This window comes from Echeneis naucrates, chromosome 9 (assembly GCF_900963305.1).
Source record: "Echeneis naucrates chromosome 9, fEcheNa1.1, whole genome shotgun sequence".
In the NCBI taxonomy this organism is placed as follows: Eukaryota; Metazoa; Chordata; class Actinopteri; order Carangiformes; family Echeneidae; genus Echeneis; species Echeneis naucrates.
The window spans coordinates 24028615-24056515 of NC_042519.1; the positions used below are offsets into that span (position 1 = coordinate 24028615).

Consider the following 27901-nt stretch of genomic DNA (forward strand, 5'->3'; position numbering starts at 1 on the left):
GTGTAAAAACAGAGAAATGGTTTATTTTAGTAAATATTGAGCTCTGGCTGCTGTACAACACTGTTATCTGTAGTTGGCACTCTTAAAGGGACAATCCCCCTGAAACAGAGCAGCGTCCTCTCAGGCCTCTGCTCACCGACGAGGGACACTCGCCTGTTTAAAGGAGGATTCTTATTCTTTTCTTCTTCTATTTTTTTTCTTTTTCTCAATAACCCAAAAATACTCCCCAGCTCCGGGACACTCAGTACAAAATATAACAGAATAACAGAGAAGGAAACGAGAAACCAAAGGAAGGCACCAAAGCCACAACAGACAGAAGCAGCCGAACAACTGAAAACTACACAAACATGCAACGCACATCGATTTACACTGAGCTATATAAGCATGCAAAAACAACACTGCTCTGAACAGGCGCTGATACACACACACACTCTCTCTCTCTCACACACTCACGCACACACACAGATCAACGTCTTCCTGTAAAATACGAACGGCGCAGCGGCTCCTGAAAAGACAACTACTCATCCACATCATGGAGGATCAAGATCCACCAGAGTCAGATCAGCCCCACCCCCTCCCCGAGACCAACGACAGTCTGAGCATCCCATGGTTCATCAGCCTGGAGACACTTCCAACGCCACAGCTGAAGGTGATGCAGTCCGGCAGATCAGGACCCATCGAGGCTGACACGGTCCACTTGAACCAGGACTTCGGCAGATCAGGTGGGAAACTCTGCTGTCCCAGACCGGACCAGGACCAGACCGACCTCTGTCTTTGTCACGTTAATGATTATCTTCACTGTCAGTTAATTATTCAATTATTTGATCAATCGCATTTAATGATGATCATTTATCGGATGCTGCAGGTTCTGATCAGTTAGTGAATGAATGGGTGAATGAGTGAGTGAATGAATGCTTCCTTCAGCAGCTGTTCATGTTGAGGAGAGAGAAAAACAGCTGGATTCACATCAGTAACATCTGAGTCCAGGACGGAGAAGATGATGAGGAGGAGCTAGAGTGTGTCAGATATGGGAACAGCTGCAGCTTCAACATGTTGGCTTCATTAAACTTCCCACTGTGTCAGAGAAAATGGCGGCTCCGTCCGACCAGTAAGAATCACAGACAGGTCGGAAGTCTGCAGGGATTTTAACTTCTTTTGTATATTTTGGGTTTGTGTGTCAACCTCACAGCTGTCTTTTGTCTGATTGATTATAATTAAGTCTTTATGGATGTTTGAAAAAGCCACTCTGAAAACATGGAGACAGTTTTTCCTCCTCCTCTTCTTCTCTGACGGACCAGAATCCACCAAAACAACAGAATGTTGCTGTCGGACCTTTATGTTGATATTCAGGAAGTGAGGCTGGGGAGGGGGCGGGGTCCTCCTGAACCCGATCAGGGCGGGAGCTGACACCTGAACCGTGTGATGTCAGAGTGTCATTCTGGGTAATGAAAACAGACAAATGATGAAAACAAAAGAAACAAGTCCGTTTCGGGGTTTTTAGCGTCCCTCAGAGTTTTTCAATCAGTGTCTCTTTGTGAAGGGGCGGGGCCAGTCACTAGTTGCTCTGTGATTGGACACATGTTCCTCAGAGAAGGCGACCAGGTGATGGTTCAGATTCTGTCTCCTAAAGTCCTGTCCCTTCATTAACCCCAGCAGACTCACAGCTGTAACCCCCCCACCCCCCCTCAGATAACGGAGGATCAGACAGTCTGACAGGGCTTCAGGAAAACACGAGATCGCACCTCTCAGGTTTTAATCCCAGACCATCAGCTACAATATATTGTTCTCAGCAGAGTCTGAAGTGACGGATGATGAACAGCTGGGTGTGGTGTTGGGGGGGGGGGGGGGGGGGGTACTGAGGACTTAGACCTGGTCCTGGTCTTAGGTCTTCACAGAAGGTCTCTGGTCCAGTTTTTAAGGCGCTTCATCAAAGAAAAGAGTGAAGGATGGTCTGATGTGTCTCCACAGACCGTGGTGAGTCTCAGGATGCCTTCATCCCTCGTTGTGGTTTTTCTTCATTGGGGGGTTTAGGTGGGGGTGTTTGGTGGATCTAGGCAGGACTTGGTAAGTCTTTCTGAGGGTGTCCTGGACCAGGTTTTCCTGGTCTTAGGAAGTCTTGACCAGGTCATACACGTAGATGTGGAAGTCGTCGTCGAACTTGATGAAGTACACGGAGGGTTTGGCCTCCACCTGGTGGATCACCATCCCTGACCGCTTCCCACCGTCCTCTTTGGCGTACTCCACCTGTTTGCCGACCAGACTGTCGACCACCTCGCCGGGCTCCCGCTCTGCAGTCACGCTATCATCTACGGACACAGAGAGAGACGGTTGTTACCATGGCAACGTCAGTCATGCAACCTGACAGTGAGATGAGAGACAGTGGTGGCGGCTCACTGGAGTCGGGCATGATGCGCAGGTCTCCCTCCTTGTAGTCGTCCAGGAGCTGGTACATGTACAGGACCGGGTCCTTCTCGTAGGTGATGTAGAACCAGGAGGTCATAATGGGAGCTCGGGCCAGAACCATCCCCCGCCACTCCTCCTTTGGCCCGTCCTCCGTCTCAAACATGTGCTCCACCGCCTTCCCAATCATCGTCTCCGCCAGCAGCGAGTCGCTCACACGGGCCGGAGCTGGACCGACCGGAGACAGAGTCAGAGTTTAACAGTCTGAGCTGGATCCGAGTCCAGGACTCTGTTGTTGTGTTGTTGTCATGGATTGTGTGCTTGCTCACCCACTCTGTCGGGGAGCACCTCCAGGCCCACCACCCGCTCGTCGCTGTACAGCTCCAGGCCGTAGATGCAGTCAAAGCCGTCGTACTTGATCAGGTAGAGGGAGGGGTTCACCGGGACCTGGTCCAGGACCGTCCCCTTCCACTGGGACGACTTACCTGACAGGAAACAGACACACAAACACACTGAAGACTGATCCAGGTCTGACTCCAGACTGGTCCACTGTGACCTTCCACCCTGACACAACAGATGCACAACCACAGTAATAAATCTGCACGATGGTCTGAGGGCCTGTAAATATCAGCTGCAGAAAAAACATTCACTGAGTCATCAGAGAGCAATATTTTATTTCAAATTTAGACTTGAAAGACAGACGCTTGAAAAGAAGAGGAATTAAACTGGACTGAACCGGACTGGAACTGTTGCTGGCAGCTCTGTGTTCATTACAATGAATATGTCACTGCCGAAGATGTTTCGCCTCTTATCCAGGGGCTTCATCAGTTCATGCTTGCTGGTCTACTAGTCCAGCCTAGTCTGACCAAGACAGTGGAGAAAGACCCAGGTGTTCACCTAAGTACCTGTGGAAGTACTGGTTTCACTTCACCATTGTTGGCGTCAGGTGCCCCTGTTGGTATTGTAATAACATACCAACCTCTACTCGGGCCCAAGCAGAGGAACAGAAACATCTGAAAGGAGCCCTGAAAACTTGTGGCTATCTGAGTTGAACGTTTGGAAAGACAGCAGCACACTCCAGAAAGAATACCAACACGGATGATGCTGAGAAAATGAAAGACAAACGCAAAAAGATTGTGATTCCATTAGTGTCAGGGGTCTCAGAGAAACTCAGGAGGATTTTTAACAAACATCAAATCTAAGTTTCAAACCCAGTAACACTCTCAGGCAAAGACTGGTACATCCCAAGGACAAGGTACCACACAACCAACACAGCAGCCTGGTATGCTGTCCAATGCAGTGAAGAATTAAAGGGCGTATATATCAGGGAGACGAAACAGCTCCTCAGGTCCAGTCTCAGCTGTCTATTCCCACCTAAAGGAAAAGGTACACACTTTGAAGACAGCAATGTCAAGATCCTGGACAGAGAGGACAGATGGTGTGAAAGATCCCTGAACAGGGGAGGGCGTCTGCGACACCACCTATCTCCCATTTACAACGTCGCCCTTCCATCTGTACCCAGGAGAATCAACAACTGAACCTCAGACGACTCTCAACGATCGTCATTCACCAGGAGTACGCCTGGCCCCGACGACTGTCGACCACATGACACCAACAGGAGTACGCCTGACCCCGACGACCGTCGACCACATGACACCAACAGGAGTACGCCTGACCCCGACGACCGTCGACCACATGACACCAACAGGAGTACGCCTGACCCCGACGACCGTCGACCATGACACCAACAGGAGTACGCCTGACCCCGACGACCGTCGACCATGACACCAACAGGAGTACGCCTGACCCCGACGACCGTCGACCACATGACACCAACAGGAGTACGCCTGACCCCGACGACCGTCGACCATGACACCAACAGGAGTACGCCTGACCCCGACGACCGTCGACCATGACACCAACAGGAGTACGCCTGACCCCGACGACCGTCGACCATGACACCAACAGGAGTACGCCTGACCCCGACGACCGTCGACCACATGACACCAACAGGAGTACGCCTGGCCCCGACGACCGTCAACCATGACACCAACAGGAGTACGCCTGACCCCGACGACCGTCGACCATGACACCAACAGGAGTTCCCCCGGCCCCCGACGACCGTCGACCACATGACACCAACAGGAGTACGCCTGGCCCCGACGACCGTCAACCATGACACCAACAGGAGTACGCCTGACCCCGACGACCGTCGACCACATGACACCAACAGGAGTACGCCTGACCCCGACGACCGTCGACCACATGACCGAACAGGAGTACGCCTGACCCCGACGACCGTCGACCACATGACACCAACAGGAGTACGCCTGACCCCGACGACCGTCGACCACATGACCGAACAGGAGTACGCCTGACCCCGACGACCGTCGACCACATGACACCAACAGGAGTACGCCTGACCCCGACGACCGTCGACCATGACACCAACAGGAGTACGCCTGACCCCGACGACCGTCGACGACATGACACCAACAGGAGTACGCCTGACCCTGACGACCGTCGACCACATGACACCAACAGGAGTACGCCCTGACCCCGACGACCGTCGACCACATGTGACACCAACAGGAGTACGCCTGACCCCGACGACCGTCGACCACATGACACCAACAGGAGTACGCCTGGCCCCGACGACCGTCGACAACATGACACCAACAGGAGTACGCCTGACCCCGACGACCGTCGACCACATGACACCAACAGGAGTACGCCTGACCCCGACGACCGTCGACCATGACACCAACAGGAGTACGCCTGACCCCGACGACCGTCGACCACATGACACCAACAGGAGTACGCCTGACCCCGACGACCGTCGACCACATGTGACACCAACAGGAGTACGCCTGACCCCGACGACCGTCGACCACATGACACCAACAGGAGTACGCCTGACCCCGACGACCGTCGACCACATGACACCAACAGGAGTACGCCTGGCCCCGACGACCGTCGACAACATGACACCAACAGGAGTACGCCTGACCCCGACGACCGTCGACCACATGACACCAACAGGAGTACGCCTGACCCCGACGACCGTCGACCATGACACCAACAGGAGTACGCCTGACCCCGACGACCGTCGACCACATGACACCAACAGGAGTACGCCTGACCCCGACGACCGTCGACCACATGACACCAACAGGAGTACGCCTGACCCCGACGACCGTCGACCATGACACCAACAGGAGTACGCCTGACCCCGACGACCGTCGACCACATGACACCAACAGGAGTACGCCTGGCCCCGACGACCGTCAACCATGACACCAACAGGAGTACGCCTGACCCCGACGACCGTCGACCATGACACCAACAGGAGTACGCCTGACCCCGACGACCGTCAACCATGACACCAACAGGAGTACGCCTGACCCCGACGACCGTCAACCATGACACCAACAGGAGTACGCCTGACCCCGACGACCGTCGACCACATGACACCAACAGGAGTACGCCTGACCCCGACGACCGTCGACCACATGACACCAACAGGAGTACGCCTGGCCCCGACGACCGTCAACCATGACACCAACAGGAGTACGCCTGACCCCGACGACCGTCGACCATGACACCAACAGGAGTACGCCTGACCCCGACGACCGTCGACCATGACACCAACAGGAGTTCCCCCGGCCCCCGACGACCGTCGACCACATGACACCAACAGGAGTACGCCTGACCCCGACGACCGTCGACCACATGTGACGCCAACAATGGTGAAGTGAAACCAGTACTTCCACAGGTACTTAGGTGAACACCTGGGTCTTTCTCCACTGTCTTGGTCAGACTAGTGCGGACTAGTAGACCAATGAGCATGAACTGATGAAGAGGCAAAATGTCTTCATAGACAAATACAAGTCCAGCTGCCTATGAATCAATTCTGAGAGAGAGAACAATGACCTGGATGAATGAGAATATCCATAGACATGTCACCACCTAACTACACCTACAAAATAAAAGCGTGGCCGGAGAGGGAACTTACTGCCTTCTTTCCAGATGTGCTGGATCCTGCAGCCCACGATGTTCCTTCTGGGCTGAGCCAGAGTCTTACTGGGACCAACACTGGTCCTCTGCTTCCTGTGGGGGTGGGGTGATGAAGAGGAGGAGGAATGAGATGAAGGCAAGCTGAGATAAAGGGAGAATAAAGAAGAAGTTGGTTCTGCTGGAACTCACTTGTGTGAATTCTTCTTCTTCATCATGTTTGCAGAAACACCAGAATGTCCTGAAACACAAACACAGTCAGAGCCATGCAGCCTTCAGGGACACTCTGAAGTTTGGCAACGGCCAAGTCTTAATGGTCAGATGTGCTCAGCGACACGTCAGTTTAGTCAGGTCCAATGAGGTCCGATCAGATCTGATGAGGTCCAATGAGGTCCGATCAGATCCGATGAGGTCCGATCAGATCTCATCAGGTCCAATGAGGTCCGATCAGATCCGATCAGATCCGATTAGGTCCGATGAGGTCCGATCAGATCTCATCAGGTCCGATGAGGTCCGATGAGGTCCGATCAGATCCGATTAGGTCCGATGAGGTCTGATCAGGTCTCATCAGGTCCGATGAGGTCCGATCAGATCTCCTCAGGTCTGAATAGTTCTGATGAGGTCTGATTAGGTCTGATGAGGTCTGATCAGATCTGATGAGGTCCAATGAGGTCTGATTAGTTCTGATCAGGTCTCAGTCTGGTGGGCAGCTCTAAGCACCACATTACCCATAAGCCTCAGCGGCTGTTACTATGGAGAGGGATCAGCGCAGGTCAAAACATCAGTGATGCTCTGCAATTAGATTTTTCCTGCTGAAATGCATCATGGGAGTCTTAGTAAAAGAAAAGCCTTGACTTCAACATTCAGAGATTTTTGTCTGTTTGTGTGTGTGTCTCACCCCCGTCGGCTCGGGGCCTCGGGGCCGCTGGGCTCTTGAATGGGGTCTTCATTCATCCACCTGTAGGGGGCAGCCCGTCAGGCCACCGGTCCGGACTAAAGTCTGGGAGAGTCTGGCTTTTTGTGAGCAGCTGAGGGGGGAGGGGAAGGTGAGGGTGAGGATGGAGGGAGGGGGCAGGGAGGAGGAGGGTAGGGAAAGGAGGGAGGAGGTGGTGGGAGAGAAGGAGCACCAGGAATTAGACCAGGCCCAGGACAGGCTGCATATGGGCCGGGTACAGACTAACGCCTGGAGACTGAGGACACGCCACAGCTGATGGACTCGATGAGGCGGTGTGTTCAGCCTGAGGAGAGAACACACACACACTTTAAGTTCAGCAGTCACATGATCACAGACTCCTCCCTTCTGACTACAGTCCACGTTACACCTCTACAGGATTTCAGGGTCCTGGTGTTGACCAGTCTGAAGTCGACCTCAGAGTCTCCTCTGAGATCCAGAAAAGATCAGCCATCTTCTTCAGTTACTGTTGACTCAGCATCTGATTCTGCTAATCGCTGCAGCTTCACTTCACCTCATCATCCAGATCCAGCTGGAAGTCTGGTCTGAAGAACCTTAAACCTTAAACCTGACGCCACTGGATGTAGAAGTCGGATGGTATTGAAGTCCATGGGAAAATGTCCCTCCTCCTCCACAGTAAACCTTTTCCTAATAAATTTATGGTCTCAGTCTGAAACGTCAGCAGCTCACAGGCTGATGGATCCCGTCCTGTAGTCAGACTCCACATGGACCCCGACCTTCAGATTTTCACCGTGTCAAAGAAGAACTGGATAAAAACTTCCCAGTTGGAGCAGAAGCAGCTACATAGATCGTGTTGAGTCAGTTCAGTGAAACGTGGTTCACCTGATGGTCACAGACGAGATCAATTCTCACGGATCCCTCTGGAGGAATTTTAAAATTAGGGCACGGTGAAAAGGGAAATCAAAGAACAGAATGGAATCTGAAGTAAATCTGATGAAATAGAAATACTACACTAACCACAATAACACACAGGGATGTGGTCTGTTGTGTACATGTGCCATATCAAACTGCACAGTGTCATGTGCAGCACAGTCTTTGATGTGGGTCTGTGTTGTGGTCAGAACATTTTCCATTCAAAAGCTGACAACAATGACAACTGAGGTTCTGGCACAGATGATGATGATCAATGGTTTTCTGATCAGCTGCTGAATGAACGAATCAAGTTCAGAGTGAAGCTGCTGTTTGAATCTGAACATCAGTAACACAACCTGTCTCACACACACACACACACACTCCTGATGTTTACAGCCTCACTCTGATAAACACAGCAGATCTGCAGAGCTGCAACAACGACCAGAACTGCAACATAAACCACAGAGACACTGCTGCTGCATGATCGGAAAAACAGTGCTGTTACACTACGCCAGGGCCAGGAACAGGACCAGGGTCAAGAACAGGGCCAGGGCCAGGAACAGGACCAGGGTCAAGAACAGGGCCAGGACCAGGGCCAGGGCCAGGGCCAGGGCCAGGAACAGGACCAGGGTCAAGAACAGGGCCAGGACCAGGACCAGGGCCAGGGCCAGGGCCAGGGCCAGGAACAGGAACAAGACCAGGACCAAGAACAGGGCCAGGACCAGGACCAGGACCAGGGTCAAGAACAGGGCCAGGACCAGGACCAGGGCCAGGACCAGGAACAGGACCAGGGTCAAGAACAGGGCCAGGACCAGGGCCAGGAACAGGACCAGGGTCAAGAACAGGGCCAGGACCAGGACCAGGGCCAGGACCAGGACCAGGGCCAGGGCCAGGAACAGGACCAGGGTCAAGAACAGGGCCAGGGTCAAGAACAGGGCCAGGACCAGGACCAGGGCCAGGACCAGGAACAGGACCAGGGTCAAGAACAGGGCCAGGACCAGGATCAGGGCCAGGACCAGGAACAGGACCAGGGTCAAGAACAGGGCCAGGACCAGGACCAGGGCCAGGGCCAGGAACAGGAACAAGACCAGGACCAAGAACAGGGCCAGGGCCAGGAACAGGACCAGGGTCAAGAACAGGGCCAGGACCAGGACCAGGGCCAGGAACAGGAACAAGACCAGGACCAAGAACAGGGCCAGGACCAGGACCAGGAACAGGACCAGGGTCAAGAACAGGGCCAGGACCAGGACCAGGGCCAGGAACAGGAACAAGACCAGGACCAAGAACAGGGCCAGGACCAGGTCCAGGACCAGGGTCAAGAACAGGGCCAGGGTCAAGAACAGGGCCAGGACCAGGACCAGGACCAGGGCCAGGAACAGGAACAAGACCAGGACCAAGAACAGGACCAGGAACAGGACCAGGACCAGCCAGACTGAGGCCTGAGAAGACTGAAATTCAGTAGAGGGAGGAAGATCTGCTTCCATCAGCATCATTCCAGCCAATCAGAGGCCAGGACCAGAGCTGAGCCACCATCTTGAATCAAACCTCAGTAAGCTGATGAATTCTTCTGCGAGCAAAGATGAAACAGATCTGAAGCTGAAATCATCCACTGACCAATCGAGTCCATCACCAAAAATATTGATCAGCCACAATGATATTGCCACACTCTGGTTGTCATGGTTACAATGATAAAAGCCCAGACTGCTCCAAGTGAATGGCCTGCCTCCCCTTGGCTCCATGGTTACCACGGCAACAGCCAAGTCTTCGCTCAATTAAAGAAACCAAGTAAAAAATAAGTTCTTCCTCAACACCACACGATCTGTGTTGTCAACAACAAACAATATATTCTACTCTGACAGTTCTCCTGCTTCAGGCTCCGCCCACAGACCTTTTGAAGCTACTTTTAACAGAAAAAAAATACTGAGAAGGTGGAGCCCCGCTCAGTAACCCCTCCCCTCCTCTCCCCTCCTTCCTGCTGCTTCCCTCTTAATGGAGCATCTTTTAAAAATGAACATCATATTGTATTTCAGACTGAGACTATAAACTCATCAGGGAGGACGGACATTTTCCCATAGACTCCAACACAGTTGGACTCCATATAGAGTGGACTCATCCCCTGATGTCATGAGAGAGAGTAAAGGTTAGAGGCTCTTCAGTGACGTCACAGAAACGTTTGTGCTGTTGTGACGTCACAGGCTGTGAACAACAACATTCAGTTCAAACTTTCCCAAACAGGATTTTGGGATTTTGGATTCCCAAACACACAGGTGAGCTCACCTGAGTTTACATAACAGACACACAACTCCTGATTCTGAACACGAACACAACACAAACCTACTGTTGTTGTGCATGCACACACACACACACACACACACACAGAGATCTCTGCGGTGTGTGTGTGTAAACAGGTCACAGTAAAACGAGAGCAGAGTTTGTCTCGTGTGTTTTCAGTCAACACAACAGTTGTGTTTGACTGCTATGATGAAGATGAAGATGAGCAGTCAGAGGTCACACTTTCCCTCCCTCCCTCTCTGACCGACACACGTTTTCTCCAACAATCCGCACAGCTAATTGGTTAACGGCCGCAGATGGCCGCCATGTTGCGCCAGTATTTACAAAAACCCGCATCGGTGCAAAAAAAAAGGAAAAAACGGCGCAACCGAACAAAGGGAGCGGGAGGCGTGAGCAGGAGCAGCCAGCGCCAAACGGGCTGCTGCGGGCAAAACGGCCAGAGGCCCACCGGCCCGAGCACCGGCCACCGAGCACCGGGCCGCCGCAGCCGGAGGCCGCGGTTTCTTACCGACACGCCGATCAGCGTCCCCGCATAATCCCGATCAACCGCCGCGGCTCCAAATTGATCCGCTCTGCCTCCGTTTGGGTTCTCCGCCGCATCAAGCTAACTGCGCCAAGATGGAGGACGGCCGGAAACCGGGTAGCGGGACCTTCACAATAAGAGCGAGGATTTTGATGCAATGCGTTTTTGAAGAATTGAGGTGTTCTGTTTTTTAGTTGTCTGTCTTCGTGTTGCTTTCCTGCGGCTCATTTTTATTCTGGATTATTTTTCTGCTTCGATAAAAGATCAGGTTGTTGTTGGTCGTATTGACTGAATATCTAACTATTAACTTCGTGAAATCTGAACATAAGAAATAATACTCAGATAATTACATTTTTTTATCGGTGTTCATTGGACCTTTTGACCAAATCAATATTCTATATATTATTATGTATAATACACCAGAGAGTGTGAATAATTATTATCATCATGTGTACAATCATATTGTATAATTTCTCTTCAAGGAAGTGATGATCTTGTTAATGAGTTGGAGATCACAGATTATCATGTGGCCTTTATGACACAAGGAGTACTACGAGTTTATCATCTCATTCTACCACACACACACACATTTTCATCACATGCTTTCTTATCCAATTGGATCTTTAGGTTCTTGGTAATTCTCAGAAGGACATTGCATTGCTATTTTCAATGCATCTTATACTATTTTCTGGAAGTTTACTTAAGAAAAATCCTTGATGAATATAGAAACTGTCTAGATTCAGGGATAACTGAGAACATCTGACCGTCACAGGTTTGTCTGTGGACAGGAACACAACCCCCACAAGACTTGTGTCATGGAAAGTCATAAAACCTGGAGGAGGACAGACAGGGAAGAAAATTGTGTGTCCACTCATGAACACATTTAACACTGAGGACAATCAGGATCACAACTTCAAAGTTCCAGCTGTGATGCCAGTTTGGTAAGTCCTATCAGATCAGTTGTAACATCTCAGAATCTAATTTGCACAGAATCATAAAGAACGAGTTGTGATCATGAATAATATATATATTTAAAATATATAATATTAAAAAAAAAAAAAAAAAAAAAAAAAAACACCGTCAGTTGTTTCGGCGCTTGAGGCCGGGTTTTTATTCTGAAACGGGGAAGCCGGATGTGTGACGTGTTCCGCCGGCTGTCTTGACGCTGCTTGTTGTGCAGCATTCAGGCCGCCGAGTCCCGCCTTTCTGCCTCTTGCTAAATAGTGATCCGTTAGAATGTTGGCGGGACAGCCCGCAGCGGAGCTCTTCCTGCCATATAGTGCCCCGGCGCGTTGAGCCGTTTTCCCCCGGGCGGAGCCGCCGCAGCTCGGCCGCAGGAAGCCGGGCCGCGTTGGTCCTTTTGTCCAGCGTCGAGGCCTGAACCTCTGCCGCCGAGTTGATAACACCCCCCTCCCCCCGAGTTGTAGTGCGGCCAGAGTCCCGCTGAGCGGCCGTTACCGCCCGGTGCTGATCCGGAGTCAGTCCGTCCGACAGACGGAGCCTCCTGCGGAAGGACAGGCTGATCTGAGACCGGCCGGAAGGGGGGGTGCGCTCCATCCGCTCAGCTGGTACGGCCCACCGGGGCGGTGCTCGGCCCCATTTTAGGCTATCACCGGGGGACATGACGTCACGGCGCCGCTCACCCGAGACGTTTTGATAATAAAAACCAACGTCAGAAATTCACACCTCACCCGGAGCGGCGGAGGTCGGGCTGGAGACGAAGCCCCGCCACGGTTCTCCGTTCCGGTGGTCCGACCGAGCACAGCTGGAGTCCATGATAGCGCAGCAGAGAGGCAGAGCTAATCCACACCGAGGGACACCCTGGAAGAGACGGAGAACACCCGGGAGGGTGCTGGCCAGCGCGGACTCGAGGTGAAAATCGACGCGGCAAGATGTGAGATGAGCCGGGAGAAAACAGCCACCGAGGCCGGCGACGTGATGGTCCGGAGCCCGGTAAGAGCGGACAGATAGCTCCGCTAGCACCGCCGGCTAATGTTGCTCCTCCGGGGAAGCGTCCTTTTAACGGAGAGGGGGCAGTTAGCTGCCGTCGGCCCGGACACGGTGGGCCCGGTTGTTTGGCCTCGTTATCCGGTGATTGACGGTTGGCTAACACAGCTAAACGCTTCCGTTCGAAGCTAATTAGCAGTTAGCTCGTTTACTTATCAACAACAAGCTGCAGCTTCAGATCAGCTGTTTGGTTGGCAGATGTTACCTGAAACTTTAAATACCAGTTCAGCAACAAGACGATCCAAAAAGCTCCACAGAAAACAAAAGAGCTGATTTATTGACTCAGGATTGAAGTCCCCAAAGCTCCCAACCAACAATGAATCGCATCAGAATAAAAGCAGCTGCAGAAATGAGAAGTGACAGTTTGTTTCTGTTAAATCAGCTGATCCTTTTAGGTTTAGCTTAATTTTGTAGAATTAATTCTATCATGTTTTATCAGCTTCTCATTTGCATGAAATCCAGAAATGATCAGTGGGCATGTTAAATAATCTCATTACAAACCAGTAAAGTCAGACTGACTTCAGGGAAAAGGTGATAAATAGCAGCTGTGTGTTGACTGTCCAGGAACATGTAATCTTCACTAACCTGAACCCTGCTGTCTCACACCAGTCTGTAAAGTCACTAATATGGATTATGACTCTCAGTGGAGACAACGAGCAAATGACTGACGGACTTCAGACGTAGTCACATCTTTAATCCACTGTCAAATCTGGATAACACTTCCCGCCACTCAGTCCAGCTCCACATTCCTTTTGCTTGACATTCATATAAAATAATGCATTTCTTGTAAAAATCGCGCAGCTCCTCTGCATATCTACCACCCACGATCCTCTCTGTCCATCTCAGCACAGAGGTAACAAAAGAAAGCCCATCAAATGGAAAATGCATAACACAGAAATGATTCTCGGTTTAGAAAACATTTGAACTTCTTCAGTATTGTCCCATTTTCAGGAGCACGTCTCAGGGACAAAGTCAATCACTATGTAGTGCTTCTGTCTATTTAATGACTGGAGGAAACTCCCCATTCAGACATTCCCTGTTATAGCTTCTTCTGTTTTTTACTGTTCACAGATTGATAACAATTATCTATCTTGCTTCCTGGCACACCCAGAGTCTCATTAACCTCACAGTCAGCTATTTATCAATTAAATTCTCAGCAGCATTTAAGTGTCTTGTCTTTCCCAGATGATGCTTCATTTACCATAATTAAATAAACATAAATGAAGTCCAAAGAGTAGAGAAACTGAGTGCAAAGCAAACATATTTGGTTTCTGTGATGAAGAACTTTCAGGGATTTCAAATTTCAAGTAGCACAAAGGTGACACAAGATTTTTAGAGCATTAGAGGCTTTGGGGCTGATTGTTCATCATTACTGCTCCAAAGAATGAGCAGAACTGCTGATCAGATAAAGATAGAAACTTCAGATCAGCTCTAGAACGACCAAACACGAGAGGAACTCTTCTTTGGAAAAGAAGGAAACATTCAGAGTCTGAACTGATCAGACAGAATCAGATGAGTCTGGATTTGGGAAAGTTGGTCACAGCAAAAATTCTCAAAAAGAATGATGTGGCTCTAAAAAGATTGACTTCATTTCTGACTCTTATCAGTGCGTTTTAAATGCAAAGAGTGGAGAGGTCAAAGGTCAGATCCCTAATGTCGCTGTACAGTGGTCATATGTGGACAGACTGCTGGCAGAGACTAGCAGAAGTCATCAGTCTAGTCGGACTGTACAGGAAGTGAGGGCGTGCCATCAGGTGATTATGTTTTTGCCTTTTTTCCCGATGCAGCCCGGCCGAGGCCGAGCCAGAGTGTCCCACGCCGTGGTGGTGATCTTCCTGGAGTTCTTCGCCTGGGGGCTGCTGACCACACCCATGCTGGCCGTGAGTAAACGCACAAACATACACACTGGGTGTGTGATGGTCAACTACCTTAGAACTGACCAATCAGGCTACTGGAAAGATCCTGAAACGTAATAGGTTTGTCTTGTAGATTGTTATGGATTCTCTTTTGACTCTGAACAGAGTTCACCACAGTGAATCAGTAATTAATAGGAGAATTTTCCACAGCAGATATTCTTTCCCATGGACACGTAGCAGATTGTGTCTGAATACAGCAGAGAATATTAGTCGACCATTTCAGGGAACCATCACTTCCTCTGCAAAGATACGCTAACACATTGAGGCCTAAGGCTGCTACTTGTTGATCACATTAACATTCAATAGTTAATCATTAGCAAATATGAAACCTGTTGTCTTACTCAAAGAAAATCAAAACAACATATTTAAGCAGTAATGTAAGTAAATTGAATTTAAATAAAAAAAGAAGTGTGAATTATTTGACTTATTTGTAATAAATATAACCTATATTTGTATAATGCCTCTAAGTTTTCTTACTAAATGAGCTTAGCAAATAAATGAAAGACAGTAAAAAGGTAAAGTCACTGAGGGAAGGCAAACGGTAAGCCAGTATAACTACAGAGCAGATAAAACACACACAGTAACAGCAATAAAAGTGATACAGACGACATATCATAGAAAAAGACTCTTAAGTTGGCACTGAGGAGATGCTGCGTTCTGATTTTATTGCAGAAGGAAGGGGCTTATGTGGAAATGAAAGTGTGAAAGATCACAGACAGACGGTTTGATTTTGGATCATAATGAAACTGAAAACGCTGCCTGATTTTCCCCACCTGTCCCCACCTGTCCCCACCTGTCCCCACCTGCCCTGTCTTGTAGACTCAGTGTGGGTGTTTTAAACAAAGTTGTCTTCTTCCCTTTGCTGTGGTTGCAGGTCCTCCATGAGACGTTTCCTCAGCACACCTTCCTGATCAACGGCCTGGTTCATGGTGTGAAGGTGAGATTGGTCTAGACCTTTTCCTGAAACTGACACAACAACAAACAACAAGCAAACTGACGTGTGTGTGTGTGTGTGTGTGTGTGCGCGCAGGGCTTTCTGTCCTTCCTATCGGCTCCTCTGATTGGTGCCCTGTCAGACATCTGGGGCAGGAAGTCCTTCCTCCTCATGACAGTCTTCTTCACCTGCGCCCCCATCCCCTTCATGAGGATCAGCCCCTGGTGAGACTGTGTGTGTGCAGTTGATGTGCAGCTTGTACATCAATCATTTCATTTCTAAACGTACTATTTTTGGGTTTTATTCTGTGTGAAGGCGTCACTCTGCAAACGGATGAACATTTTCAGTGTTTGATAGAGAAAAGAATAAGTCAGTAATGTAACTGGCAGTCAGCTGCGGCTCTGGGGGGAGGGGTGTCTGCAGCAGTCTGGATCCCTAACCCTGGACGGGTCACATGTTGTTCATGTGAGTCTGCTCTGAAAACACGCAGCCCTTTCCTGAAGCCCTCGAACACCACGCTGCAGGTGCCGTGTGTGTTTCTAAGAAGTCTGCCGTGAAAACATGAGCAGAGATGGAGGTAGACACACTCGATAGCCAGATCAGCTCCAGGAAACATCTCTGCTGCTGCAGACTGAACCACAGAGGATCAGCTGACAGCAGCCTAAGACCAGTCACATGGTTCACATCACGGTCTGCCCCCCCACAGCCAAATCACCAAGTTAGATTTGTTTAATCTCCCAGTTCAGAGGAACACGTGAATCAAGACCCTTACTGGACTTTTGTCTTATAAATGTGACATTTAAGTGACATAAAAACACTTTTGATGTCTAAAGCTTTGAGTCAACATTAACGAGCAGATCAAATGTTTCACGGGACAATGAAGCTATCAAGTGATTATATTTTATGCCACAAAGGTCAAATATCAACAAAGGTCTTTCTAATTTTCACTCGGCATGACACAAATATCTACCACGTTACTGATCTGGTTCTTTAACAGCTTTTTTATCGGTACCAGCAAAAGCCCAATTTAAACAAAGTTAATCATCTGTTATTTAATGAATGTTCTGCTGCTTCCACAGTTATGAACACATCACTGCTGCACACTGCTGGACTTGGCCCCTTGCTCTGAGCTTCGGTCCAGTTCAGATGAATCTAATCGTCGTCATAACAATCTGTGATCAGCTATCCTGAGGCAGCAGCTGAACTTTGGACCAGAACCACAGAGTCCAGGGCACAGGAAGTCTGATCAGGTGTTTCCTGTCTGTCTGCAGGTGGTATTTCGCTCTGATCTCCGTCTCAGGGATCTTCGCCGTGACCTTCTCGGTCATCTTCGCCTACGTCGCTGACATCACAGAGGAGCACGAGCGGAGCACGGCCTACGGCCTGGTGAGTCAGATCCATCAGTGTCCTCTGAGCTGCACAGCTCTGGTTCCGCCTCCATCTTCTGTCACCATGTGGAGCCGCTCTGCAGACCGTGAACTTCCTGTCACAGAGCTGTGGAGTATGATGGAGGTCTGAGAGCCGTTACAGATCTTCAGTGAATCAGGTCACAGGAAGCTGTCTGAGTTGTCTCTGTGGTTCATGTTGAACCTCAGCGGCTGATGGAGATCAGGTCGACAGGTTTATACCGTTATGACCTGGAACTGCTGCTCAGTTACACATTCTACATGACGATGGTGGTTTTCAGTTCTGCATTTGAAGCAGATGAAGGATTTTAGTCAGAAATAATTTGGTTGTTAAAATCACCTGATCATCAGATCTGAAGACAACAGGAAGTAAAGACATCATGAACACCCGACTCTCTGTAGTCAAGTTGCATTATGGGTAAAGTAGACACAAGGAAGAAGATGGTGGCTGGTTCTGCTGTTAGAGTGTGACTGATGGAGGAAAGTCCTGATGATATCGTCAGTCTGCATCATTCCGGTCCCGCCCACCCGCCTTCTCTCACTCTGCGTCTTTCGTATCCCCTCAGGTCTCTGCGACCTTTGCTGCCAGCTTGGTGACGAGCCCGGCCATCGGGGCCTACTTGTCAAACCGATACGACGACAGCCTGGTGGTATTGGTTGCCACAGTGATTGCGGTGGCCGACATCGCGTTTGTCTTCTTTGTTGTCCCTGAATCTCTGCCGGACAAGATGAGGCTGACATCCTGGGGCTTCCCCATCTCCTGGGAGCAGGCCGACCCCTTCGCTGTGAGTTCAGGGACTAAAACAGGATGTGGGGTCATGGGTCAGAGGTTACACAGTGATGACATGATAGAAGTTGCACTGACCTTGATGCTGTTGTGTGTCCAGTCTCTGCGTCGTGTTGGCAAAGACCCCACAGTGCTGCTGATCTGTGTCACAGTGTTTCTGTCCTACCTGCCTGAGGCCGGACAATACTCCAGCTTCTTCCTCTACCTGAAGCAGGTAACACACACACACCTGTCCTGGTCTGCATTTTAACTTCTCCAGTCTTTTATCTTGAAGGGTTGATTTGTGAGTAGATATATTTTTGGTTTTATCACCCAAAAACTTTCTCAGCTGTGTTGTTTTGTGCTGTTTGTTGTCATCATTCACCTGCTGTGTTTGTTTGTGCCTCAGGTTATCGAGTTCTCTCCTGCAGCCATCGCTGCCTTCATCGCCATGGTGGGAATCCTCTCCATCGTGGCTCAGGTACAGAACTCACCTGGATGAAAATGTGTGTTGTTTGATGTTGGGGAGAAATCAGTGTGTTGAGTCCTGCTGCTCATCAGATGTGACATACAGGTTGTGTTGTTCTTGCTGCTCTTCATCATCATCTTCGTTGTCTGTCTCCGTCAGACTCTCCTCCTCAGTCTGTTAATGAGGACTATCGGGAACAAGAACACGGTTCTTCTGGGTCTGGGCTTCCAGCTCTTCCAGCTGGCCTGGTACGGCTTCGGCTCCGAGCCTTGGTGAGTATGATGACCGACGCCACCTGAAATCTGCACATTTGAGATGTTTTTAGATTATTTTCACATTAATGATTCAATTTATGAAGAAATGCATATAAATAATGAACAGCCTAACACACAGAGGCTGAAACTAATTCATAGCTCATGTTGATAATATGCTACACATCAGGAATATGACGGATATTTAGAAGAGAAAAGAATTATATGCTTCCAAACATCATATTTGTTATTTCTCCTCTCGTTCAATTAGTCGTGTGTGAAACTGACTTCAGTGATAAACTGATGAACCAAGTTATCTGGATCAGTCTGACTTTGATGGAGCTTGATGTCACAGCCGTTCAGAGGCCTGTCTGTCAGCTGCTCTGGGATCAGTCCTGTATTTTTCTGATTTAGAAAATAAGGACCAGTTCACTGTGCGTTGGTTGGTCATGAGTTTGTGGAAGCTTGTTGGCTGCAGACTCACTTTGTCTGTCCTCCTCAGGATGATGTGGGCAGCAGGAACTGTAGCAGCCATGTCCTCCATCACTTTCCCAGCAGTCTCTGCTCTGGTGTCACACAGCGCGTCACCTGACCAGCAAGGTGAGTCCACCTGTCTGTCAGTCTGGGGGGTGGGGCCTGCACAGAAGGGGCGGGGCTGTGTAACTGGCTGTCTGTCTCTGTTCAGGTGTGGTTCAGGGGATGATCACTGGGATTAGAGGCCTCTGTAACGGTCTGGGTCCAGCTCTCTACGGATTCATCTTCTTCCTCTTCAACGTGGAACTGAACGATCTGGGGCCGATGGCAGGAAGAACCACACAGAACACAGAGGTACACAAAGACGCTTCACCAGTGACAGAGAGGACTGAAGACAGGGCAGAAATCATGTCCGTCTGTCGCAACGCTCACAAACACAGTCGCTGGTTATCGGGTAGAAAAGGTGGAATATTTAAACTTCAGCTGTCTGTAGTAGTTGGTCTATTGGCCCAGCAGGGGGCGCTCTGACATCACAGAAACAAAGTGGCTGTGCTGATTGGTTCTTCAAGTTCAGACTCTAATAAACTCATGATCTGTCAATCAGAATCACAGAAATCAAACACAAGTCTGAACAACAAAGATGAATTTAATATCTTTACATATTTTTATTTACATCTCTCACTCTATTTCTGGATCTCACCTACATATGTCTTTATTTCTCTCTCTTTGAATCATTGAATCCAGTTTTCAAAGTAAAAGTCTGTTTCCTGTGTGTCTGTAGAAATCCGTCATCCCCGGCCCTCCCTTCCTGTTCGGAGCGTGCGCTGTCTTATTCGCTCTTTTCGTCGCCATCTTCATCCCAGACCGCCACCAACTGGCTGACGTCAAGACCTGCTCCGCTCGCAAGTCGAGCAGCAACCCCACCACACACGCTCAGAGCGCCAACCCTCTGGCCACACCCACCAGTGACGCAGAGGACATCGAGCCGCTCTTACAGGACAGCAGCATGTGACTGACTTTGCACCCTCCAATCACAGCGCTGAGACCTGAGTGCAACTCTGCAAGCCCCGCCCCTTTTCAGAATAAACCAACTCCAGCTTGTATTTTATTTTATTTTTTTATGTCCTCCCATCCTGACTGTTGTGATCAGGTGACTGACGGACTGATGGTTCTGAGTGGAGTGATGAATTCTCATTTAGCTGCTCAGAATCAAATTTAACCGGTTAGTTTTTTTTATACATATATATTTTAAAGGAGCTGCTTTGTTGCTGTGCTTTGAATCGGGTCCTCCAGGTCCTGGTCTAGACCTGAATACTCAGAACCAGAACAGGGTTGTTGATGCAGCATCATGAACATTTGCAATTTTAATAGTCTTTTAGCAGCTTGGATCATCACAGAAAGAGTTCTTTGCACCAGGCAAAGCTGCGTTTTCAGCTTTGATTGGGATCTGAGCACTTTGTGGAATCACGCCTCACATGTCAGAGCCGTCAGTCTGTCACCTGTCTGGGCTGCAGAGGTCAGGAGGTCACACTGTAGGTGGAGGTGTGTTCAGTAGGCTTCACAGCTCAGACTGAGACTATTCTTCAGGAAGTGGAGCTGTAAGGACGATGATGATGTCACACAACAGGAAGTGGTCACCTGCTGAGGGCAGCGTGGCTCCAACCTGCAGGTGTTTTGTTTTTTTTTTTTTTTTTATTTCAGATTTTTGTGTTAACAAAACAACCGTTTACTTTTTGGGTTCTTACGGGTGACGGTTACTATGACAACAGCTGCAAGTTCTGCCTGTGACATCATCGTACTCTCCGGCTGGGCGTCATGATTTTTAGAATTCATGTGGAGAGTTTGAGTTTCAGGTGTTTGGAGGCTGAGAACCCCAAACAGGATCTCCAGAGTCCGGATGAGCTGACCTGGGCTCAGATCTTCTCAGTGATGATCCGGTCTCTGGATTTTAACTGTTTTGGCTTCTTGTCTGTCACTTTGAGTTTTGAACTCGGTTTATCGTCCTGATGAACATTTTTAACCGCCTCACAGAAAACGGCAGCCATTTTATAAACTGTTTTCAAGCTGAAAACAGACTTACATCTTTGGCCCCTCTGAGCCTCCGTACAGTGGACGCCTCTGCTCTTCTTCTTGTGTCTAAATGTGTCAGTTTGGTCTGTAAGTGCTCCCCACCCGCCTGCTCCAGGTCGTGTACATGAAGCGCTCTGAGTTACTGATGTCGGTGATGTTTGTGGTCCAGACCTGAAGGTCTGATGTTCGTCAGCAGGTGGAAGAACCAAACGGTGCCACGCTTTCCTTTGTTCTGCCTTCGTTTGTTTCGCTTGAGACGTTGAACCGTCACATTCCAAAAACTAACGCAGCGTGAGGTTTGTCTCTGCAGGACCAGGTCTGAGTTAAATCACTGTTTCTGGTACTTATGATTCCACTCAGTTCAGATCAGTGTGAATTGGACGCGTGGTGCATTTAGGTGCACTCAGTCCACATTCAGGTGTGTTTCTGTTTTTCACTGATGTCACCTGAACGCAGCGTTGCAATAGTTGCAGCTGCTGAATCACCTGAGTGTCCCGATGAAGAGGAGGAAGATGATGGTGTGTAGTTTCATGAAGCACAATCATGTTACAGCAGTTTTGTCCTTTAAAGCAGCCGGAGACAGACGAGACTCGATCTCTAATTCTGTGTTTTGTTTGTTTGTTTTCTCTGATGGACCTGCAGTATATTTTTATATAGTCTGAAGTCCTGCAGAAATGTCCAAGAATGTCCCAGAGTGTCCCTGAACCCTCCGTGTTCTCTCTCTGGTCTGTCCTGATCAGATGATGCGTTCATGTCCCTCTTCGTGTCTAATCCGAGTCCTTTAATATTTCTAGCAGCTGTAGATAGACGTCACTAAGTTAACTCGTTCTCTGTCAGCTGTCTACCCGGAGCTTTCTGGTGCTGAAGGCTTAAATCACATCGACCTAACTTATTAAAACATCTTCATGTTTCTTATTAAAGGTGTTCTGTCAAACGCGTTGGGCTTTGAAAAGTTGAACTTTCCCGCAGGACTTGAACACATCAGGCTTCAGAACAGCCGCCAGCCGTGTTACTGAAACTTTTTCTACGTCGTCTCTTCTTTTAGCTCATGATGAGGAATGAGAGAACACGTCTGTTCATGATGCAGAACATCTGCTGCACTTTAATTTCTCTGAACGTGCCTCGAATCATTCTCCATCTTCATATCTGTTTTTATATCAGAGCCGTGTTGTGCATCTGCTTTCTTTGATTTTATTAAGAACTTAATTTTGAATAATATCTATGATAATAATGATAATAAAGAAAAATATATGTACTTTGACATTCAGACTCACTTTTTGTTTTCATTAGTCTGTTTTTGACGTTTTTATTCGGTGATAGTTAATTTTTTATGGGACTTTAACAACTTGAGACATTTTGGACAAAAACTAATTTTGTTTGATTTAAATTTAAAAATCAGACACAATTAAACACAATTTATTAAAACTGGAAAAAAAAACATTCACTCTTCACTGTTAAAACATCACAAAATCAATTAAAATTAATTCTATGAAATAGCTATCTATTATATATTTATATATTTATATTCTCTGATGGGGCCAAATCTGGAAATGATCAGGGAACATTTTTGAGAACAATAAAAACAGAATTCAGTTTTTTTACTTTTTATAGAGATGTTTATTCTATTTTTTTTTTTTTTTTAAGTTGAAAATCAACATCAGGAAATGTCTAATAAATACATATTAAAACAGAAAATATCAAATCACACTTTAAATATATGAATCAAACAGATGAACTCTTTCCAGCTTTTAGCTCTTTGGTCACAATTCTCCACTTCAAAACAATAAATCCAGTTTATCCAGAAATCAAACCGAAAATGTTCAACTTGAACTGACCAGAGTTTGATCCATCGTCACAAAGATCAATGAAAAGTATGAAACTAAAGTGAAATGGGACCGACGGTGACAACGTGATGAAGCTTTAATGAGATTTTGGAAATCTGATTTTGGAATGAAAGAAAGAAAATTTGTTTTTAAAACCCGCAAACCATAAAGTCAAATAAAAGTAAAATATTCAGGAGCTTCAGCTGGAATTTATCAGGCACTCATTTTCAGCCATCAGTCAAACCTGAAGGGTCAAATATTAAAGTTCATTGCTGAAATCTTTTCATTCCAACAAATTCTTTGAATTTTATTTCCAAGTTTGTTTTAGAAATTTTTTTTTTCTTTTTTTTTTAACTGAAAAGCAGTTTATCATTTTTGGATTCTGAACGTCCACATTCAGTGATTTTACCTCCTAAATGAAAAGTTGTGATTCTCTATTCTTAGAACGTGCTAAATGAAGTCATGTCAGACTCTCAGGCCGACCTTCCTCCTCTTCCTCCTCTTCGTCACAGCAGACAGGAAATGGAGACCTTGGTGGTGGAGAAGGGGACGGTGTCTGACGAGGGACAAACAGCATGTCAGCGAACTGTCAGTGAATGTGTCAGCGTCAGTCAGACCTGAGCGGCCGATCACCTCGGTCTTTCAGCGTGTCGATGTACGCCTCCATGAACTCCTTCTCTCTGCTGTCCTTCACCTCCTCTCTCTGATCTCTCCACCTCTTCTTCTTGCTCTTCTCTTTCTTCTTCTCTTCTTCCTCTTTCTTCTTCTCTGAACTCATTGGGTTGTCGTACAGTCGAATGAACCTGCAGGGAAACAAGAAGGAGGAAGTCTTCAGATTTAATGTCCAAGAGAAACACGACAAGCAGTAAAATGTGAATCAAAGACTGAAGAACATTTGTTGAAGGGATGTTCTGGGTCATGGTCCAGGCTCTGGTGTGTGTCTGTTGTGTGTTACTTGATGTCGGGGTTGCTGCACAGTTTGGTTGGGACACAGTTGAGCTCGTCGCCGCTGATGACGATCATGCTGAGTGAAGAGATGTTGGTGAGACAGTGAGGAAGGTACGACAATCTGTTCTTATGAACGAAGAGAGTGACCAACTGCTGCAACCTGGACACACAACAACACCACCACAACATTGATGAAATACTTCCTGGTCTCAGCTCAGGTGCTGATGACATCATCAGGACATCACCTGTCCATGTCCTGCGGCAGGTCGGTCAGGAGGTTGTTGCTCAGATCCAGAAGCTGCAGACTGACCATCCTCAGAGCGCAGATGGGGATCGACACAAACCTGTTCTCCGCGATGTCCAGGTGAACCAGCTGCTTCAGCGCACTCAGCTGCAGACAGGAAGTGAGGTCATCACTGTGACATCAGCACGGCGTCATCCTCCCTGCTATTGTGTTTGTGTGTCACCTCAAACGGCAGCTCCATCAGGTTGTGGTTCCCGGTCAGTTCCAGTTTCTGTAGCTCCTCACAGAGTCCCAGTTCTGGAGGAACGGAGGTCAAACGGTTGTAGCTCACATTCAGCAGCTTCAGCTGCGTCAGTTTCCCTGAAACAGCAGCAGAACTTCAGACCTGAGGAACATCGTGAAACAGCAGCAGAACTTCAGACCTGCTGAGGAACATCATGAAACACCAACAGAACTTCAGACCTGCTGAGGAACATCATGAAACACCAACAGAACTTCAGACCTGCTGAGGAACATCGTGAAACAGCAGCAGAACTTCAGACCTGCTGAGGAACATCATGAAACACCAACAGAACTTCAGACCTGCTGAGGAACATCATGAAACAGCAGCAGAACTTCAGACCTGCTGAGGAACATCATGAAACACCAACAGAACTTCAGACCTGCTGAGGAACATCATGAAACACCAACAGAACTTCAGACCTGCTGAGGAACATCATGAAACAGCAGCAGAACTTCAGACCTGCTGAGGAACATCATGAAACACCAACAGAACTTCAGGCCTGAGGAACATCATGAAACAGCAGCAGAACTTCAGACCTGAGGAACATCGTGAAACAGCAGCAGAACTTCAGACCTGAGGAACATCATGAAACAGCAGCAGAACTTCAGACCTGAGGAACATCATGAAACAGCAGCAGAACTTCAGACCTGCTGAGGAACATCATGAAACACCAACAGAACTTCAGACCTGAGGAACATCATGAAACAGCAGCAGAACTTCAGACCTGCCGAGGAACATCATGAAACAGCAGCAGAACTTCAGACCTGAGGAACATCATGAAACAGCAGCAGAACTTCAGACCTGCTGAGGAACATCATGAAACAGCAGCAGAACTTCAGACCTGAGGAACATCATGAAACAGCAGCAGAACTTCAGACCTGCGGAACATCATGAAACAGCAGCAGAACTCCAGACCTGAGGAACATCATGAAACAGCAGCAGAACTTCAGACCTGCTGAGGAACATCATGAAACAGCAGCAGAACTTCAGACCTGCTGAGGAACATCATGAAACAGCAGCAGAACTCCAGACCTGAGGAACATCATGAAACAGCAGCAGAACTTCAGACCTGCTGAGGAACATCATGAAACAGCAGCAGAACTTCAGACTTTCTGGTCTGATTGCTCTTCTGGCTCACCGATCTCCGGCGGCAGCTCGGTGATGGCGTTCTTGGGGATCTCCAGCACGGTGAGCTGGGTGAACCGGGCCAGGTAGTCCGGCAGATGGTGGATCTTGGTCCCGGTCACGTGCCACTCCCTCAGGTAGGTCATCCACTGCAGCTCTTTGGGGAAGTCCTGCAGACATCCAGTGTCAGCAGGTGTTGACAGGTGAAAGTGTGACTCCGCCCCTAACCTGTCCACTCACCGTCCAATTATCACCCTCCAGCTGGAAGACCAGTTTGTCCTGATCCGGCTCCTCCTGATTCTGCTGGATTTCCTGGATCTGCTGCTGGTCGGGTTCTGACAGGTTATCAAGCAGACATGAACAAATAAAGAACAAACTGTTTCCTGTCACCTGTCTCCACCTGTCCTCTCCTGTCCTCTCCTGTCCCCACCTGTCCTCTCCTGTCCTCTCCTGTCCCCTCCTGTCCCCTTCTGTCCTCTCCTGTCTCCACCTGTCCCCACCTGTCCCCACCTGTCTCCACCTGTCCCCTCCTGTCTCCACCTGTCCTCTCCTTTCCCCACCTGTCCTCTCCTGTCCTCTCCTGTCCCCTCCTGTCCCCTTCTGTCCTCTCCTGTCTCCACCTGTCCCCACCTGTCCCCACCTGTCCTCTCCTGTCCCCTCCTGTCCCCACCTGTCCCCTCCTGTCCCCACCTGTCCCCTTCTGTCCTCTCCTGTCCCCACCTGTCTCCACCTGTCCCCACCTGTCCTCTCCTGTCCTCTCCTGTCCCCTCCTGTCTCCACATGTCCTCTCCTATCCTCTTCTGTCTCCTCCTGTCCCCTCCTGTCTCCTCCTGTCCTCTCCTGTCTCCTCCTATCCTCTCCTGTCTCCTCCTGTCCCCTCCTGTCTCCTCCTGTCCTCTCCTATCCTCTCCTGTCTCCTCCTGTCCCCTCCTGTCTCCTCCTGTCCTCTCCTATCCTCTCCTGTCTCCTCCTGTCCCCTCCTGTCTCCTCCTGTCCTCCCATATCCTCTCCTGTCTCCTCCTGTCCCCTCCTGTCTCCTCCTGTCCTCTCCTATCCTCTCCTGTCCTCTCCTGTCCACTCCTGTCTCTTCCTGTCCCCTCCTGTCCTCGAATATCCCCTCCTGTCTCCACCTGTCCCCTCCTATCCTCTCCTGTCCCCACCTGTCCCCTCCTGTCCTCTCCTGTCCCCTCCTGTCCCCACCTGTCCCCTCCTGTCCTCTCCTGTCCCCTCCTGTCCTCTCCTATAGTCTCCTGTCTCCTCCTGTCCCCTCCTGTCCCCTCCTATCCTCTCCTGTCCCCTCCTGTCTCCTCCTGTCCCCTCCTGTCCTCTCCTATCGTCTCCTGTCTCCTCCTGTCCCCTCCTGTCCCCACCTGTCTCCTGCTGTCCTCTCCTGTCCTCTCCTGTCCTCTCCTGTCCCCACCTGTCCTCTCCTGTCCTCTCCTGTCCCCTCCTGTCCCCTTCTGTCCTCTCCTGTCTCCACCTGTCCCCACCTGTCCCCACCTGTCTCCACCTGTCCCCTCCTGTCTCCACCTGTCCTCTCCTTTCCCCACCTGTCCTCTCCTGTCCTCTCCTGTCCCCTCCTGTCCCCTTCTGTCCTCTCCTGTCTCCACCTGTCCCCACCTGTCCCCACCTGTCCTCTCCTGTCCCCTCTTGTCCCCACCTGTCCCCTCCTGTCCCCACCTGTCCCCTTCTGTCCTCTCCTGTCCCCACCTGTCTCCACCTGTCCCCACCTGTCCTCTCCTGTCCTCTCCTGTCCCCTCCTGTCTCCACATGTCCTCTCCTATCCTCTTCTGTCTCCTCCTGTCCCCTCCTGTCTCCTCCTGTCCTCTCCTGTCTCCTCCTATCCTCTCCTGTCTCCTCCTGTCCCCTCCTGTCTCCTCCTGTCCCTCTCCTATCCTCTCCTGTCTCCTCCTGTCCCCTCCTGTCTCCTCCTGTCCTCTCCTATCCTCTCCTGTCTCCTCCTGTCCCCTCCTGTCTCCTCCTGTCCTCCCATATCCTCTCCTGTCTCCTCCTGTCCCCTCCTGTCTCCTCCTGTCCTCTCCTATCCTCTCCTGTCCTCTCCTGTCCACTCCTGTCTCTTCCTGTCCCCTCCTGTCCTCGAATATCCCCTCCTGTCTCCACCTGTCCCCTC

General features: G+C 49.4%; 3 protein-coding genes across 4 annotated transcripts in view; 1 reads left to right on the forward strand and 2 right to left on the reverse strand.

Moving 5' to 3' along the window:
• Window positions 1-3: 3 nt before the first annotated feature.
• On the reverse strand, window positions 4-11318 carry spinb (spindlin b). The gene is made up of 7 exons (XM_029509690.1): window positions 11040-11318; window positions 7313-7652; window positions 6607-6655; window positions 6416-6510; window positions 2730-2885; window positions 2395-2628; window positions 4-2306 (listed from the first exon to the last, which is right to left on the reverse strand). The coding sequence occupies exons 2-7, from the start codon at window positions 7362-7364 to the stop codon at window positions 2107-2109; spliced, it is 786 nt and encodes a 261-aa protein (XP_029365550.1). The 5' UTR covers window positions 7365-7652; window positions 11040-11318; the 3' UTR covers window positions 4-2106.
• A 1036-nt stretch (window positions 11319-12354) lies between these two features.
• Window positions 12355-22608, forward strand: mfsd14bb (major facilitator superfamily domain containing 14Bb). The gene is made up of 12 exons (XM_029509666.1): window positions 12355-13007; window positions 14849-14941; window positions 15852-15914; window positions 16008-16135; window positions 17183-17297; window positions 17884-18102; window positions 18205-18318; window positions 18493-18564; window positions 18712-18824; window positions 19306-19403; window positions 19489-19631; window positions 20059-22608. Exons 1-12 carry the CDS (start codon window positions 12954-12956, stop codon window positions 20287-20289), a joined length of 1443 nt encoding a protein of 480 aa, XP_029365526.1. The 5' UTR covers window positions 12355-12953; the 3' UTR covers window positions 20290-22608.
• Window positions 22609-22989: 381 nt separating this feature from the next.
• The window catches only part of lrrc2 (leucine rich repeat containing 2), a 12609-nt gene continuing 7697 nt past the window's right edge, over window positions 22990-27901 (reverse strand). For both annotated transcript variants that reach the window (XM_029509674.1, XM_029509673.1), the window contains exons 5-11: window positions 26011-26105; window positions 25784-25940; window positions 24586-24722; window positions 24364-24509; window positions 24126-24278; window positions 23804-23973; window positions 22990-23726 (exon numbers count right to left, since the gene is read on the reverse strand). In XM_029509674.1, coding sequence (XP_029365534.1) covers window positions 23677-23726; window positions 23804-23973; window positions 24126-24278; window positions 24364-24509; window positions 24586-24722; window positions 25784-25940; window positions 26011-26105 — 908 coding nt within the window. In that variant the 3' untranslated portion in view covers window positions 22990-23676. The remainder of the gene's footprint in view (window positions 23727-23803; window positions 23974-24125; window positions 24279-24363; window positions 24510-24585; window positions 24723-25783; window positions 25941-26010; window positions 26106-27901) is intronic.

Excerpts from the sequence above, each read along its gene's own strand:
- spinb (XM_029509690.1), bottom strand. The coding sequence starts at position 7,364 with ATGAAGACCCCATTCAAGAGCCCAGCGGCCCCGAGGCCCCGAGCCGAC. Across the intron at positions 6,511-6,606 it reads AAGAAGAAGAATTCACACAA|GAAGCAGAGGACCAGTGTTG; the intron begins GTGAGTTCCAGC and ends CCACCCCCACAG. Across the intron at positions 2,886-6,415 it reads GCACATCTGGAAAGAAGGCA|GTAAGTCGTCCCAGTGGAAG; the intron begins GTAAGTTCCCTC and ends GTTTCCTGTCAG.
- mfsd14bb (XM_029509666.1), top strand. The coding sequence starts at position 12,954 with ATGAGCCGGGAGAAAACAGCCACCGAGGCCGGCGACGTGATGGTCCGG. Across the intron at positions 14,942-15,851 it reads TGACCACACCCATGCTGGCC|GTCCTCCATGAGACGTTTCC; the intron begins GTGAGTAAACGC and ends CTGTGGTTGCAG. Across the intron at positions 18,103-18,204 it reads AGCAGGCCGACCCCTTCGCT|TCTCTGCGTCGTGTTGGCAA; the intron begins GTGAGTTCAGGG and ends TTGTGTGTCCAG.